Genomic DNA, 16234 nt, shown 5'->3' with positions numbered 1-16234 from the left:
TGGGTGGATAGCCGATAGTATAGAAGCAGACGCACAATTTTGGTGGATTATCTATTGACCGATCATTGGCGGATAACCAGAAGAATACAAACAGACGTACCATTTGGTGGGCTATCTGAAATTGACCGATCGTGGGCGGGTATCCAGAAGAATACAACTGGACGCACCTTTTGTTGGCCTGTCTATTGTCTGATCGTGGGTGGGTATCCATGCAGTAGAATACATCCAGACGCACCATTTGGTGTGCTATGTATTGGCCGATCGTGAGCGGATATCCAGTACATTTTGGTGAGTTATCTATTTACCGATGGTGGTTTGATATCTAGTAGGATACAACAACCTGCACCATTTAATGAACTGAATATCTATTAAAAGATGTTTAGTGGATATCCAGCAGAGTACAATCACCTGCACCGTTTGGTGGACTCTCTATTGACAAAACTTTGGCAAATACCCAATAGGATTCAACCACTCGCACCATTTGGTAGATTATCGACCTATTGACCGGGTGGGTGGATTCCCAGAAAAAAATCAACCACCTACATTATTTGGCGGAATATCTATTGGCCGGTGGTGGGTGGATCCCAGAAGGATACCACCACCCGCACCATTGGTGGAATATCTATTGACTTAAAAAGTTTCGGGCGGACATCGAGCAGAATACAACCACTAGCACTATTTGGTGGATGATTTACCGACTAGTGATAAGCTAATTAATTCCCATAAGGATACAACTCCTCATAACATGTGGAGCACTATCTTGACCGGTGATGGATGGATCCCTAGCAGATATACAACCACCCGCATCATTTGAATGGATTATCTAATGACCGGTGGTGAGTGCAGATCCCCAGCAACCAAACATATAACCGATAATTTCCATTCTGTCCAACTAGGTTTTGACTATATTTTTGCGTACTGTTTTGCTTAATGATATTTATTGTGACATGTGGAAATCCATACAAATATAATAATATACTAGGGATGGGAACGAATACTGAAATCAATATTCGAATATTCGGTTTGCCATATTCGAATATATTCGAATATTCGGTTTGCTTTAATGGAAGCTTTCAATTCTTATTAAGTGATTGGCATAAACATAAATATACTGAAATTAATTTGTCAGCTAGGTTTACTAGCTACTCAGTTTATGCATGCCTTTTTAATTTCATTTAGAAACTCAAAGCCCCAGATCACTGAAGGTTCATTATACTGCGCATTACGAGGATCTATACTGTGCCACAGAGGACCTACAAGATTATGCCTTGGAACTTGTAGAAATACAAGTGAAATCTGTTATAACAAATCTACCGTGTATACTCGAAAAGACGTGTTTCCTTGACTACTCCGAGGTCCTCAATTGTGATGCAACAAGTAGAGAGAAACGTTCCCAGGAAACTGCTGGGTTCATACTTACGATATCAAGCTCGTCAAACCAAGGTATTAATATCACCATCATCGAAAATAAATGTTTTCTTTATAACTTGCATTTGTAAGCCAACAAATGTATCAGATGGTAGGAAATGTTCTTTCATATATTAGATATACCGGAAAATTAGATATGTTAACCGTTATGTCGAAAACCAAAAGTAAAGCAGGAAAACATTGGTAAAGGCATTTATGATAAAATAAAAGGAAGCTGTATTAATAATAAAATCTGAAGATTCTTTGATAGCGTTGAACATATCTAGGTGCTTGACTGATTTTTAGTGACTCCGACACGATATAACTACCTTAGAATTGTTTTCGACATAATATTACCATTTCTACAGCGGAAGAAAATAAGCTTCCTTCTCGAACGTAATATCCGTATTTCATTAACGTTTACCTATGTGGCAGTATTTTGCCCCCGCCTCTCTCTCGCGCGCGCTCTCTCTCTCTCGCGCTCTCTCTCTCTCTCTTATTACATAATTTATCACATGTTTTAACGTCGTGGGAGTGAATAAAGCCAGTATCATCTATTTGTATAACATTAGTGTAATAACATGTTAACGTTGACGTCATTTAAAGTATACGAGACGTTGGTCGAATTAATATCATCTATGTATGTAATGTTTTATAATTTATTGCATGTAAAGGAAACGAAACCATTGTGATAATGGAGGATGCTGTCAAGAAGATAAAAGGTGCTGCAGATGCTGACCAGTTTACAGTGGACATTCTTGATGATGAATATGAACTCGAAAGTAACAAGACAGACCTAACTGGAGAGATAGTGTGCGCCTCCGGACACACAAGAGTGAAATTTTATTGTGGTACTCTTGCAAAAAGAAACTGTATTTTAAACCATTTTTTGTTCATTTTTTTTCCTTTACAGTCAATATAATAGTTTCTATGTGAACAAAGAAATGTAGCAAAGAATTACAATGTACTTCCATGGAACAGTTTAGGAAAACATATCACAGTATATCTGTAACAGTATCAGTAACAACTATCAGTTACATCACAGTACTTCTGTAACAGTATCATTAACATGCATTAGTTACATCACAGTATTTCTGTAACAGTATCACCAACGCCAGTTACATCACAGTATATCTGTTATAGTATCACCAACAACAGGCACCAGTTACATCACAGTATATATGTAACAGTATCATCAACAACAGGCACCAGTTACATCACAGTATTTCTGTAACAGTATCAGTAACAGGCATCAGTTACATCACGGTATTTCTGTAACAGTATCAGTAAAAGGTATCAGTTACATCACAGTATATCTGTAATAGTATCACCAACAACAGGGACCAGTTAAATCACAGTATTTCTGTAACAGTATCAGTAACAGGTATCATTTACATCACAGTATTTCTGTAATAGTATCAGTAACAGGTATCATTTACATCACAGTATTTCTGTAACAGTATCACCAACAACAGGCACCAGATACATCACAGTATTTCTGTAACAGTAACAGGTATCATTTACATCACAGTATTTCTGTAATAGTATCAGTAACAGGTATCATTTACATCACAGTATTTCTGTAATAATATCACCAACAACAGACACCAGTTACATCACAGTATATCTGTAACAGTATCACCAACAACACCTGGCACCAGTTACATCACAGTATGTCTGCAATAGTATCAGTAACAGGTGTCATTTACATCACAGTATTTCTGTAAAAGTATCAGTAAGAGGTATCAGTTACATCACAGTATGTTTGTAACAGTATCAGTAACAGGTATCAGTTACATCACAGTATTTCTGTAACAGTATCTGCAACAGGTATCATTTACATCACAGTATACATTTGTATCTGTAACAGTATCAGTAACAGGAATACCAGTTACATCACAGTTTTTCTGTTACAGTATCAGTAACAGGTATCAGTTACATCACAGTATTTCTGTAACAGTATCTGCAACAGGTATCAGTTACATCACAGTATTTCTGTAACAGTATCAGGAACAGGTATACCAGTTACATCACAGTATTTCTGTTACAGTATCAGGAACAGGTATCAGTTACATCACAGAATTTCTGTAACAGTATCAGTAACAGGTATCAGTTACATCACAGTATATCGGTAACAGTATCAGTAACAGGTATCAGTTACATCACAGTATTTCTGTAACAGTATCCGCAACAGGTATCATTTACATCACAGTATACATTTGTATCTGTAACAGTATCAGTAACAGGTATACCAGTTACATCACAGTTTTTCTGTTACAGTATCAGTAACAGGTATTAGTTACATCACAGTATTTCTGTAACAGTATCTGCAACAGACACCAGTTACATCACAGTATTTCTGTAATGGTATCAGTAACAGGTATCAGTTACATCACAGTATTTCTGTAACAGGTATCAGTTACATCACAGTATATCTGTAACAGTATCAGTAACAGGTATCAGTTACATCACAGTATATCTGTAACAGTATCAGTAACAGGTATCAGTTACATCACAGTATATCTGTAACAGTATCAGTAACAGGTATCAATTACATCACAGTACATCTTTAACAGTATCACCAACCACAGGCATCAGTTACACCACAGTTTAACAGTATCAGTAACAGGTATCAGTTTACTGGTATCAGTTACATCACAGTATATCCGTAACAATATCCGCAACAGGCACCAGTTACATCACAGTATATCCGTAACAATATCCACAACAGGCACCAGTTACATCACAGTATATCACCAACTGGTATCATTTACATCACAGTATATCTGTAACAATATCACCAACTGGCATCAGTTACGTCACAGTATATCTGTAACAATATCACCAACTGGTATTAGTTACATCACAGTATATCTGTAACAATATCACCAACTGGTATCATTTACATCACAGTATATCTGTAACAATATCACCAACTGGCATCAGTTACGTCACAGTATATCTGTAACAACATCACCAACTGGCATTAGTTACATCACAGTATATCTGTAACAATATCACCAACTGGTATCAGTTACATCACAGTATATCTGTAACAATATCACCAACTGGTATCGGTTACGTCACAGTATATCTGTAACAGTATCAGAAAAAGGCATCAGTGACATCACAGTATATCTGTAACAATATCACCAACTGGTATCAGTTACGTCACAATATATCTGTAACAGTATCAGGAACAGGTATCAGGTACACCACAGTATTTCTTGAACATTATCAGCAACAAGTGTCAATTACATCACTAAGCCCCGAACAAACTACTTGAAACAAACATTCTCATACAAAGCCACACATTTATGGAATTCCATTCCATCAAACATCAAACTTCAAGATAATCTGTTAACGTTTAAACGAAAAATTAAGGATTATTTATTACAAGAACAACGTTACTAATATTGAGATTTTTTTTTTTATTTATTGATTTATTCATTTTTTTCCACACAAATCTTCATCAGTTATCATGCATTTTATGTCGTATAGGGTAGCTTTTAAACTTTATGATATTGATGAATGAATGTACATGTATGCAAAATGAATTACACTGATTTATTCTCCTGGTAAAATCATTTCAAATCGAGTTTGTTTTTAAAGTGTGTTTGTCGTTAAAATTGTGCTACTGATACTATTATTGTTGTAGATACTGTGTTTTAACATTTATGTAGAAGGCCATATTGGAAATAAGTTGTATGTATACCCTGTACTCTTAATATGTCACCTTCTTAAAATAAAGTTATTATTATTATTATTATTATTATTACAGTATCAGCAACAGTTTGCAAAAGATCATGTATAATGCCTTGAATGTACACAAAAGTTTCCAAAAATGAGAGATTGAGAGATTTTCATTATGTAATCTGTTGTTTTGATTACAGTTCCTTGTGGCACTGGAAGTTACCTGTATAAGGACTACTGTGTGATGTGTCCAGTGGGAACGTATCAGGACAGAGAAGGGCAGACAGAATGTAACGTATGTCCTGATGGTACAGGGACATTAGGTGTAGGATCTGACCATGTCAAAGATTGTGCAGGTGATAAGATAACATATTTATACTCACTGGAAGTAATTTAGACATTGATGGTTTTATTTCTTCTAGTTTGAATGACTTAGCTGCATTTTCTTTCTTTTAAAACATTGCTGTAAACAATTCCACTAAAACACTGGCTGTTTTTTTTTAAATGTTACTGCATCACATTTAATTATGAATGTAGCTGTTTATGCAAACTTAATTCATACATCTATTGATTTAACAGTTAAATATATTTCATGGGGATTTCATACATTTGAAGTATAAATATCTAATTTAAAAGATAAATATTTTAGTGAAAGATGGCCACTTGATATCTTTAACTAGAAATGTGTCACAGACATGGATGCCCCCGCAACATGAGAAAGGTCACAGGCATAAGTTATTATAATAACAACTAAAGGAAGTTAATCTTTAAAAAAAAATTCCAAAGTCCACACAAAAATCCTTACCAGGTAGAGATAGGTTAAAATACTTCTCAAAATTGGATGTGACACACATGTTGTACTACAGAAAAGTGGTCTTGTTTTTTCCCTACAACCAGTAATAAAAAAGTTACAATATAAGCTATATATAGTAACAACAAATGGAAGTAATTCTAAACTAGGGACTTGGTTCTTGCACATGACATTCTGTCTCATGAGGGTATACAAGTAAGCCAACTTACATCAAAATCCCTCCATGCATGAAGAAGAAATGCTCAAGACAAGGTCATTCTTGTATGTGACCTTTTGGCCTCTAAGTGTGACCTTGACCTTAGCCCTAGGGACCTGGTTTTGCGCACGACACATCGTCTATACATGTTTATTATTTGTGTCATATTATTTTGAAATCGGATCATGCATGTCAAAGTTATGGACTGGACACGAAGACCACATTTTCAGTATATATGTAGTGAAAATTGGCGAAGTTCAACCAAGGACTGTGACCTTGACCTTTGAGCTAGGGACCTGGTTTTGGGCATGACATATCGTCTATCCATACTAATTATTTGTGTCAAATTATTTTGAAATCAGACCATGCACGTCAAAGTTATGGACCGGACACAAACATCACCCTTTCCCGAACACACAAACACACACGTTAACACATGGACAAACACACACACGGACAGGGGTAACACTATATCCCACACCCAATTTTATGGCGGAGGCATAAAAAAGGTAAAAAGATAGAAAGTTGACACAATTTTCTGACGGGCGTTACCATACATGTGACTCACTCTCCGAATTAGGGGCGAAATAATTATATAAAGTTAAAACGTTACAAAACATAATTTAAAACACTGATAATACACAAGGACACATACTTAGCAGATTCACTTGAAAACATTAGACATAATATTTTAAACAAAAGAAAGTATCTTCTGTAGTATATTACAGAGTTTGCCCCATGTTGTGTATAGTTTATGTTTTAACATACATAGTTACCTGAAAAAGTACTGTTCGTAGTGAGGGGTGTTGTGCATCCATTACCTCTCATGAACATACACAATAAAACCGAGCCTGCTATTATGTTGCATGGCTGCAACAGAATATTTTCACAGATTTTATTTCAAAATAGCAATCTTGAAGTGAAGCGGGGTGTCTGTAAAATTTTCCTATACTTTGACTCAGTGTTGTTATATTTTCTAGTCCTTTGGGATCCGACAGATACATTCAATTTTACTATAATACAGTTCCACTTATGCTGGTGCTAGGGGGCTTGAGAGGTATAGCACATTTAATTACCTCTCATGAACAGACTCAATCAAACCGAGTTAGCTATATTTTTTTTTACTTGGTTGTGTTCATTGCTTTCAACAGATCACCTTATAAATTATATTTATATAGTTACTTATTGCAAATACAACTTCTCACCTTAATTATACTATGCTGACTTAAGACATCATTTAATGGTCAACATGTTATTATACAAATATCATATGGCAGCGCGTGTGACATTGATATTGTCAACCCGAGGGCAGAATGTCACCCGAGGCGAAAGCCGAGTGGTGACATTCTGTTTCGAGGGCTGACAATATCAATGTCACATACGTTGCCATATGGTATTTATTTTATTATACCTAACAAAACTAAGCACATAAAAAAGTTTTGAGTGATATAAAATGTTATTATGTATACCTCACTTTTGTCATCAATGGTAAAATCCCATTACCCGAAAAAGAGATATTTTGACTATCAGTAACATTTTCAACCTTTTTGACACGTGACCAAGCGAAAGTGACTGTCAGGTCATGTGACCGCGCTGATATTTTGAATGTCATATAAGGGCAAATAACTGCTTCAGTGTTTTAGCCATATGATTGCCTCCCTTATACACAATGTCATATTGTAATGACGTCACTATACAGTGTGTACACAGCTGATTACCGCGCTAAGATGAAACTGTTGAATTAAATTAATTAAAAACATTTTAAAAACTTTTTTATGTGCTTAGTTTTGTTAGGTATAATAAAATAAATACCATATGGCAACGTATGTGACATTGATATTGTCAGCCCTCGAAACAGAATGTCACCACTCGGCTTTCGCCTCGGGTGACATTCTGCCCTCGGGTTGACAATATCAATGTCACACGCGCTGCCATATGATATTTATATAATATCACACAAAACTTGTTTTAAGTACCGGAACTACTTCAAAATCAGCTAAGAATGCTTTACTTCAACCTTTAATACTTTACTTCAACGTTTAATACACCCTGATTAAATAAAGGTCATCTGATTTCGACACGAGAAGAACTGAAAAATGAGTTAGTACCATTTCCTTTTTTACATTTATACATATCTGAAGATAAACAGTTATAAAAGCTCTAAGCATATCAAAAACGTTTTAGTTGTTAAAGCATTTTTTAACAGAGTTGATTCTTAATAATATTTAATCTATGTATTCATTGATATGTGAAAATACGAGACAAATCACTATGTAATAAACTTTTGAAACAGAACTGTACTTCCAACAGTACCAAAGAATAAGCCTTATAATTATTCAGTAAAATATCATAAAAATTTTGCTTGATTGCTCTAATCATTATAGTTTATAACCATTTTCTCTTATACTTGAAAGCACTGTTACTACAATGAAAGGAAGAATTGTCATTTATATGTTTCAGTTGAAAAATCACAATGGGACAAGACAAAAGAAGTTAAAGGTATATTTATGGAAGTTAATAACAATATTGTACAGCAATGTGATGAAATATCTAGAGTTAATGTAGTTTCAGTGATATTCAAATTTAATAAAGAGATACATCTTCATTATTAGCATGACTATATTCTGACATTTACACTAATTATACTGCTCTTTTGTTTACAATGATTAATTCCCATTACCCGAGAAAGAGATATTTTGACTATCAAAAACATTTTCAACCTTTTTTGACATGTGTCCAGGCAAAAGAGACCATTAGGTCATGTGACTGCGCAGATATTTTAAATGTCATAAAAGGGTAATTAACTGCTTCAATTTCTTAGCCAAATGATTGCCTCCCTTGTACACATATAGTAGTGATGTCACTATTCAATGTGTACACAGGCGATTACTGCGCTAAAGATGAAACTGTTGAATTAAACGAATTAAAAACATTTTAAAACTTGTTATGTACTAAATTTTATTCGGTATAATAAAATAAATAAAATATGGCGTGTGTGACACTGATATTGTCAACCCTCGAAACAGAATGTCACCATTCGGCTTTTGCCTCATTCTGCTCTCAGGTTGATAATATCAATGTCACACGCTGCCATAAGATATTTATATCAAGTACAGCACCATTGCAGTATTAAGCAACTTAGAATGTTAAACTATTGCTCCAACGGTTTCTGTCATTTACAGTGACGGGGATAGCGATAGGCTGTGCTGCTGCTGTAGCTGTGATAGTAATTGCTGCTTACGTCTACAGGAGATATAGGTAAACATTTTGCCAATTCAGATGAACTCACCGCAATAGCTAAGGTTGTATATCCTAGGTAAGTGGTGGAGGAATACCCAACTTACCTGCCTTCGTGCATTTTAGCCACAAGCCCCTTTAATAATGTAGAAACAGTTGGACTCCCTGACATAAGGCTTACATCCAATGATGAGGGGAAAAGCATGTTAACTTTAACTCGGTTAAGGAAGCGAAGGCCCAATATTAAACCTAGTAGTCCTGCTATGTGGTCTTTAATTATCAGTTTTTTTATTCATTTACAGAGCAAAGCAGAAGAAACTCATCGAGCCCACTGATATAAACAGGGTTTCCAGTCAGCAGGTGAAACAAGGTGGAGTTCTTGGTGCAGCCAGGAAAATATTTCAGAAAGAGATAGTCTCTGTTGATACATTAGATGACACTAACAATGCTTTCGCATTGAAACGATTAGGTACATTCACATTGGATGACGGAACGATTGTTCACAGTAAGCCTTGGAAATACTGAAACTGGCTCTACAAGAAGCACACAAAGATCTTGTTTCAAAACAAAGAAATTTACTAGAAGTTTGAAACCGATGTCAAGTATGAAGAAACAGTTTCTGACATTAAACAACAGACACATACTTTCAATAGTTTCCATAGAATAGCTTAGTTTTGCTAAAACTCCATTATCGTTCAGAGACATGTCTAATCGAGACATTTTCATATCGAGTATGTATAAAAAAAATGTAGTAAATCTTCATTTATTATTTCAAGTAAACTCTGCTTCCTAGTACATATACCAAAAACAGAGGCATAATGAAATGTATCATTAAAATGTGATCTGTTTGCTTTCTGTTTACAACAATGACTGGAGATTGTAGACTTTTTCAGCCTAAATAAATTATATAAATAAAATTAATATAATTAAATATATTGTCTGTAAGAAAAGGGAAGTAACACAGTCTATAGAGGTTGCTTTTGTTAAAAAAACAATCATCTTTACACCACTTCATTTAACAAGAGTGAATAGACAATATTTTCATCAATCATTTTCACCAACCATCAAAAACTCTCTGCCAAATTCTGAAATCTATTACAAATTGCGACATTGGCGAACGGCAGCAGAGGCCCTGGATATAGTAACTTCATTAAGAAACCAAAGAAAACACAGAAGGAAAACCAGGCTTATTATTTATTACTTTTTCATTGTCTAACAATATTTATTTGCAATAAATTTCATGACTGTAAATCCATTAATTTAAAAACAGCTTGGTCCATCTAGAAGAAAACTGCAGTGGCATTATCCATACCACATTAACTGTTACCCTTCTTTTACCCACATTCACATGCTGTACACTTTGTAGTTCATAAATCCTTCATCAAAACAATGCAGTGACTGGGTTATGACTGCAAACTGACATCATCAGTAGATTGAATCATTACCAAATAAGTTTTTCCCAGAATGAATGTCAAACTGAATGAGCTTTTCTCATTACTCAAAACCTCTTTCAAAGTTTTCTCATAACCAAGAATGACTATCAAGTTTTTCTCATAACTATCATGGTATTGATTTCCCACATGATTGTTCGTATTTTGTCAATCACTTCTTTAATCTGGCGATTCTTCTGTGTCAATTGCTGAAAGAAATACAAATATATTTTTGTAAAAATATAATCATAAAATCACAGTACATATATTCATTTTATGCTTTTCATTTAAATACTGAAATATATGTCAGAGATTTAAAATTGATATTTAACTGATCAAGCTGTGAAAATATTGCAAATTTATTTTACTTATGAACACTATAATTTACATTTTCACTCATGATTGTGCCACTCATGAAAATACTGCATTATGGTGATCACTCGGTGAACTATATTTCGATCTTACACTGAAATAAACATATATCCTCTCTGTATTTGATCATATGGACTTCTGCTTGTAACTTTGGTAATTATGTAACACACTCCAAAGAAATGTGACATGTAACTGTGGTTATATTCTTTCCGAAGAAATGTGACATGTAACTATGGTTGTGTTCCTTCCAAAGAAATGTGACGTGTAACTATGGTTGTATTCCTTCCAAAGAAATGTGACGTGTAACTATGGTTGTATTCCTTCCAAAGAAATGTGACGTGTAACTACGGTTGTATTCCTTCCAAAGAAATGTGACATGTAACTATGGTTGTATTCCTTCCAAAGAAATGTGACGTGTAACTATGGTTATATTCCTTCCAAAGAAATGTGACGTGTAACTGTGGTTATATTCTTTCCAAAGAAATGTGTGTAACTATGGCTGTATTCCTTCCAAAGAAATGTGACATGTTACTATGGTTGTATTCCTTCCAAAGAAATGTGACATGTAACTGTGGTTATATTCTTTCCAAAGAAATGTGTGTAACTATGGTTGTATTCCTTCCAAAGAAATGTGACGTGTAACTATGGTTGTATTCCTTCCAAAGAAATGTGTGTAACTATGGTTGTATTCCTTCCAAAGAAATGTGACATGTAACTATGGTTGTATTCCTTCCAAAGAAATGTGACGTGTAACTATGGTTGTATTCCTTCCAAAGAAATGTGACGTGTAACTATGGTTGTATTCCTTCCAAAGAAATGTGACGTGTAACTGTGGTTATATTCTTTCCAAAGAAATGTGTGTAACTATGGTTGTATTCCTTCCAAAGAAATGTGACATGTAACTGTGGTTATATTCTTTCCAAAGAAATGTGTGTAACTATGGTTGTATTCCTTCCAAAGAAATGTGACATGTAACTATGGTTGTATTCCTTCCAAAGAAATGTGTGTAACTATGGTTGTATTCCTTCCAAAGAAATGTGACATGTGACTGTGGTTATATTCTTTCCAAAGAAATGTGAAGTGTAACTATGGTTGTATTCCTTCCAAAGAAATGTGACGTGTAACTATGGTTATATTCCTTCCAAAGAAATGTGACGTGTAACTGTGGTTATATTCTTTCCAAAGAAATGTGTGTAACTATGGTTGCATTCCTTCCAAAGAAATGTGACATGTAACTGTGGTTATATTCTTTCCGAAGAAATGTGACATGTAACTATGGTTGTATTCCTGTATTCCTTCCAAAAAAATGTGACATGTAACTATGGCTGTATTCCTTCCAAAGAAATGTGACATGTAACTATGGTTATATTCCTTCCAAAGAAATGTGACGTGTAACTGTGGTTATATTCTTTCCGAAGAAATGTGACATGTAACCATGGTTGTATTTCTTTCAAAGAAATGTGACATGTAACTGTGGTTATATTCCTACCAAAGAAATGTGACGTGTAACTGTGGTTATATTCCTTTCAAAGAATTGTGATGTGTAACTGTGGTTATATTCCTTTCAAAGAATTGTGATGTGTAACTGTGGTTATATTACTTCCAAAGAAATGTGACTTGTAACTGTGGTTATATTCCTTTCAAAGAATTGTGATGTGTAACTGTGGTTATATTACTTCCAAAGAAATGTGACTTGTAACTGTGGTTATATTCCTTTCAAAGAATTGTGATGTGTAACTGTGGTTATATTCCTTTCAAAGAATTGTGATGTGTAACTGTGGTTATATTCCTTTCAAAGAATTGTGATGTGTAACTGTGGTTATATTCCTTTCAAAGAATTGTGATGTGTAACTGTGGTTATATTACTTCCAAAGAAATGTGACTTGTAACTGTGGTTATAGTCCTTCAAAGAAATGTGACCTTGACCTTAAGTGGGATGGTGAGGGGGTTTAAACTGGGTGCAATATTGACCTTGATTGTAACCTTAACAGTGATTTAGGCTGGGTGTTATGCTGACCTAGATAACGGTTTTTCTACAAGCTACCTATAAGCCAAGATTCATTTCAGTATATCAATTTAAACTTGTTATGAGCTGACAATGTTTTTCGGTGTGAGTTTGAACTTAACTGGGTCATTAATATGGGCTGTAGGTAAAACGGTAAAATCTTGCATGCACTGTGGAACAAAGCCGAAGATGGACTAACAGACCGACAGTTTAATTGCAATACGCCTGGGGGGCATAAAAAAATCCCTGCATTTGCAACACTTACCAAGCTTAATGGATAAAGCACTAAATGTCTGCAATACTTTCCAAGCTTCAATGGATGAAGCACTAAATGTCTGCAATACTTTCCAAGCTTCACTGGATGAACCACTAAATGTCTGCAATACTTTCCAAGCTTCAATGGATGAACCACTAAATGTCTGCAATACTTTCCAAGCTTCACTGGATAAAACACTAAATGTCTGCAATACTTTCCAAGCTTCAATGGATGAAGCACTAAATGTCTGCAATACTTTCCAAGCTTCAATGGATGAACCACTAAATGTCTGCAATACTTACCATGCTTCACTGGATAAAACACTAAATGTCTGCAATACTTTCCAAGCTTCAATGGATGAAGCACTAAATGTCTGCAATACTTTCCAAGCTTCACTGGATGAACCACTAAATGTCTGCAATACTTACCATGCTTTACTGGATAAAAAACTAAATGTCTGCAATACTTTCCAAGCTTCAATGGATGAAGCACTAATGTCTGCAATACTTACCATGCTTCACTGGATAAAACACTAATGTCTGCAATACTTATCATGCTTCACTGGATAAAATACTAAATGTCTGCAATACTTTCCAAGCTTCAATGGATAAAGCACTAAATGTCTGCAATACTTACCATGCTTCACTGGATAAAACACTAAATGTCTGCAATACTTACCATGCTTCACTGGATAAAGCACTAAATGTCTGCAATACTTTCCAAGCTTCACTGGATAAAGCACTAAATGTCTACAATACTTCCCAAGCTTCAATGGATGAAGCACTAAATGTCTGCAATACTTACCATGCTTCACTGGATAAAATACTAAATGTCTGCAATACTTACCATGCTTCACTGGATAAAGCACTAAATGTCTGCAATACAAGCACTAAATGTCTGCAATACTTTCCAAGCTTCACTGGATAAAGCACAAAATGTCTGCAATACTTCCCAAGCTTCAATGGATGAAGCACTAAATGTCTGCAATACTTGCCATGCTTCACTGGATAAAATACTAAATGTCTGCAATACTTACCATGCTTCACTGGATTAAACACTAAATGTCTGCAATACTTTCCAAGCTTCAATGGATGAAGCACTAAATGTCTGCAATACTTTCCATGCTTGTCTGCAATATGTATCATGAAAACACATTTGGAGGAAAGACATACCTCAACAATCTGTTTATGCTCTTCAGCAGCAAATTTGTAAGTTTCTGTGTTTGTGTTTCTGTCTTCTAAAAGATCTCCCTTTAAAGGTACCAATACCTGCAATGGACATTATTTGTAATGGTTTATTTTGTCTATCATTTTATTTCATATTTTTAGTGGTTTATTGAAATGAGATACCGGATTATATTTGAAAATTTTATGTTTCAAAAAGGGGGCTTGTCCAAATATAATTTCCACTGATAGGGATCTACACCCACACATGTAACAATGTGAATTACAAACAAGAGGCCAAAATGGCCTAAGTCGCTGACCTGAAGAAAATCTTAACCATTTTACTTTGCTTCTAACTAGGTTTCTGTGAATATCCTTTAAGCTGTTTCTTTACAGCAAACATTGTTTTTTTCTTTTAAATCTATATCTAACTGTCATGCACCAAAAACGCATAACCCTGCGAAGAAATCATCTAAAGGTATTTCTATTTTAACTCCACTGCTCCCTTAAAGGGCCCAAGTACCCCCATTTGAACAAATTTGACATAAGACCGTATAATGATGTTATAAATCAAGTCTGATGAAGATCCATCAAGTGGTTCAAAAGAAGAAGTACTTTAAAGGTATTTCTATTTTAAGCTTCAGTGACCCCAAAAAGGAGCCAAGTGCGCCCAACTGAATAAACACGTTAAAGGACTTTATAATGATGCTAAAGACAAGTTAATGACAAGAAGTTAGTTCAAGGTAGTTCTATTTTAACCTCTGACAGCCCCTTAAAGGGGCAAAGTGTTTCCAAATGAAACTAGAGTTGTCACAGGAGTGACGAATTATACCCCCACAATATGGCCTTGTCACAGAACTAAGCCAATGTCAAAGCTGAACTTGCTGACCTTTGACCTACTGACCTCAAAATCAATAGAGGTAATCTGCTGGTCATGATCAACCTCTCTATGAAGTTTCATGATCCTCGGCCCAAGCGTTCTCAAGTTCTTGTCTGGAAAAGGTTTAAATGACCTTTGCCCTTTGGAACCCAAAATAATTACGGGTCATCTGCTGGTCATGACCAACCTCCCTATTAAATTTTGTGATCCTAGTCCCAAGCGTTGTGAAGATATTGTCCGAAAACCGTTTAAGTGTTCCGGATCACTGTGACCTTGACCTGTGACCTGCTGACCTTAAATCATTAGGAGTCATCTGCTGGTCATAACCAACCTCGCTATCAATTTTCATGATCCTAGGCCCAAACGTTCTCAAGTTATCACCCGGAAACCGTTTGTTTCGTGTTATTGTGACCTTGACCTTTGACCTACTAACCTCAAAGTCGAACATGACCTGCATTTAATCATGTTACACCAGTGTACAAAAATTTAAGATTCTAGACCCAAGCGTTCTCAAGTTATCATCTGGAAACCGTTTAATTGTTCCGAGTCACTGTGACCTTGACCTTTGACCTCCAAACCTCAAAGTCGAGCTTGACCTGTATTTCATGATGTTACATCTATGTATAAAAAATTATGATCCTAGGCCCAAGTGTTCTCAAGTTATCATCCTGAAACCATTTAACTGTTCCATGTCACTGTGACCTTGACCTTTGATCTACAGATCCCAAAGACGAACTTGACCTGTATTTCATGATGTTACACCTGTGTACCAAAATAAATGATC

General features: G+C 35.2%; 1 protein-coding gene and 1 long non-coding RNA gene across 2 annotated transcripts; one reads left to right on the top strand and one right to left on the bottom strand.

Annotated features, from left to right (window-relative positions):
• The first annotated feature begins 1155 nt into the window (after nucleotides 1-1155).
• LOC128552543 (uncharacterized) lies at nucleotides 1156-10353 on the top strand. The gene is made up of 6 exons (XM_053533590.1): nucleotides 1156-1443; nucleotides 2082-2258; nucleotides 5301-5456; nucleotides 8568-8606; nucleotides 9290-9365; nucleotides 9647-10353. The coding sequence occupies exons 2-6, from the start codon at nucleotides 2102-2104 to the stop codon at nucleotides 9867-9869; spliced, it is 651 nt and encodes a 216-aa protein (XP_053389565.1). The 5' UTR covers nucleotides 1156-1443; nucleotides 2082-2101; the 3' UTR covers nucleotides 9870-10353.
• A 167-nt stretch (nucleotides 10354-10520) lies between these two features.
• LOC128552544 (uncharacterized) lies at nucleotides 10521-16228 on the bottom strand. Its single transcript, XR_008369107.1, has 2 exons — nucleotides 14580-16228; nucleotides 10521-10983 (listed from the first exon to the last, which is right to left on the bottom strand). It is a non-coding gene; the product is annotated as an uncharacterized LOC128552544 (long non-coding RNA).
• Between the last annotated feature and the right edge of the window lie 6 nt (nucleotides 16229-16234).

Source organism: Mercenaria mercenaria, unplaced genomic scaffold, assembly GCF_021730395.1.
Source record: "Mercenaria mercenaria strain notata unplaced genomic scaffold, MADL_Memer_1 contig_2890, whole genome shotgun sequence".
Lineage (NCBI taxonomy): Eukaryota > Metazoa > Mollusca > Bivalvia > Venerida > Veneridae > Mercenaria > Mercenaria mercenaria.
This window is presented reverse-complemented; position numbering and strand designations above follow the sequence as displayed.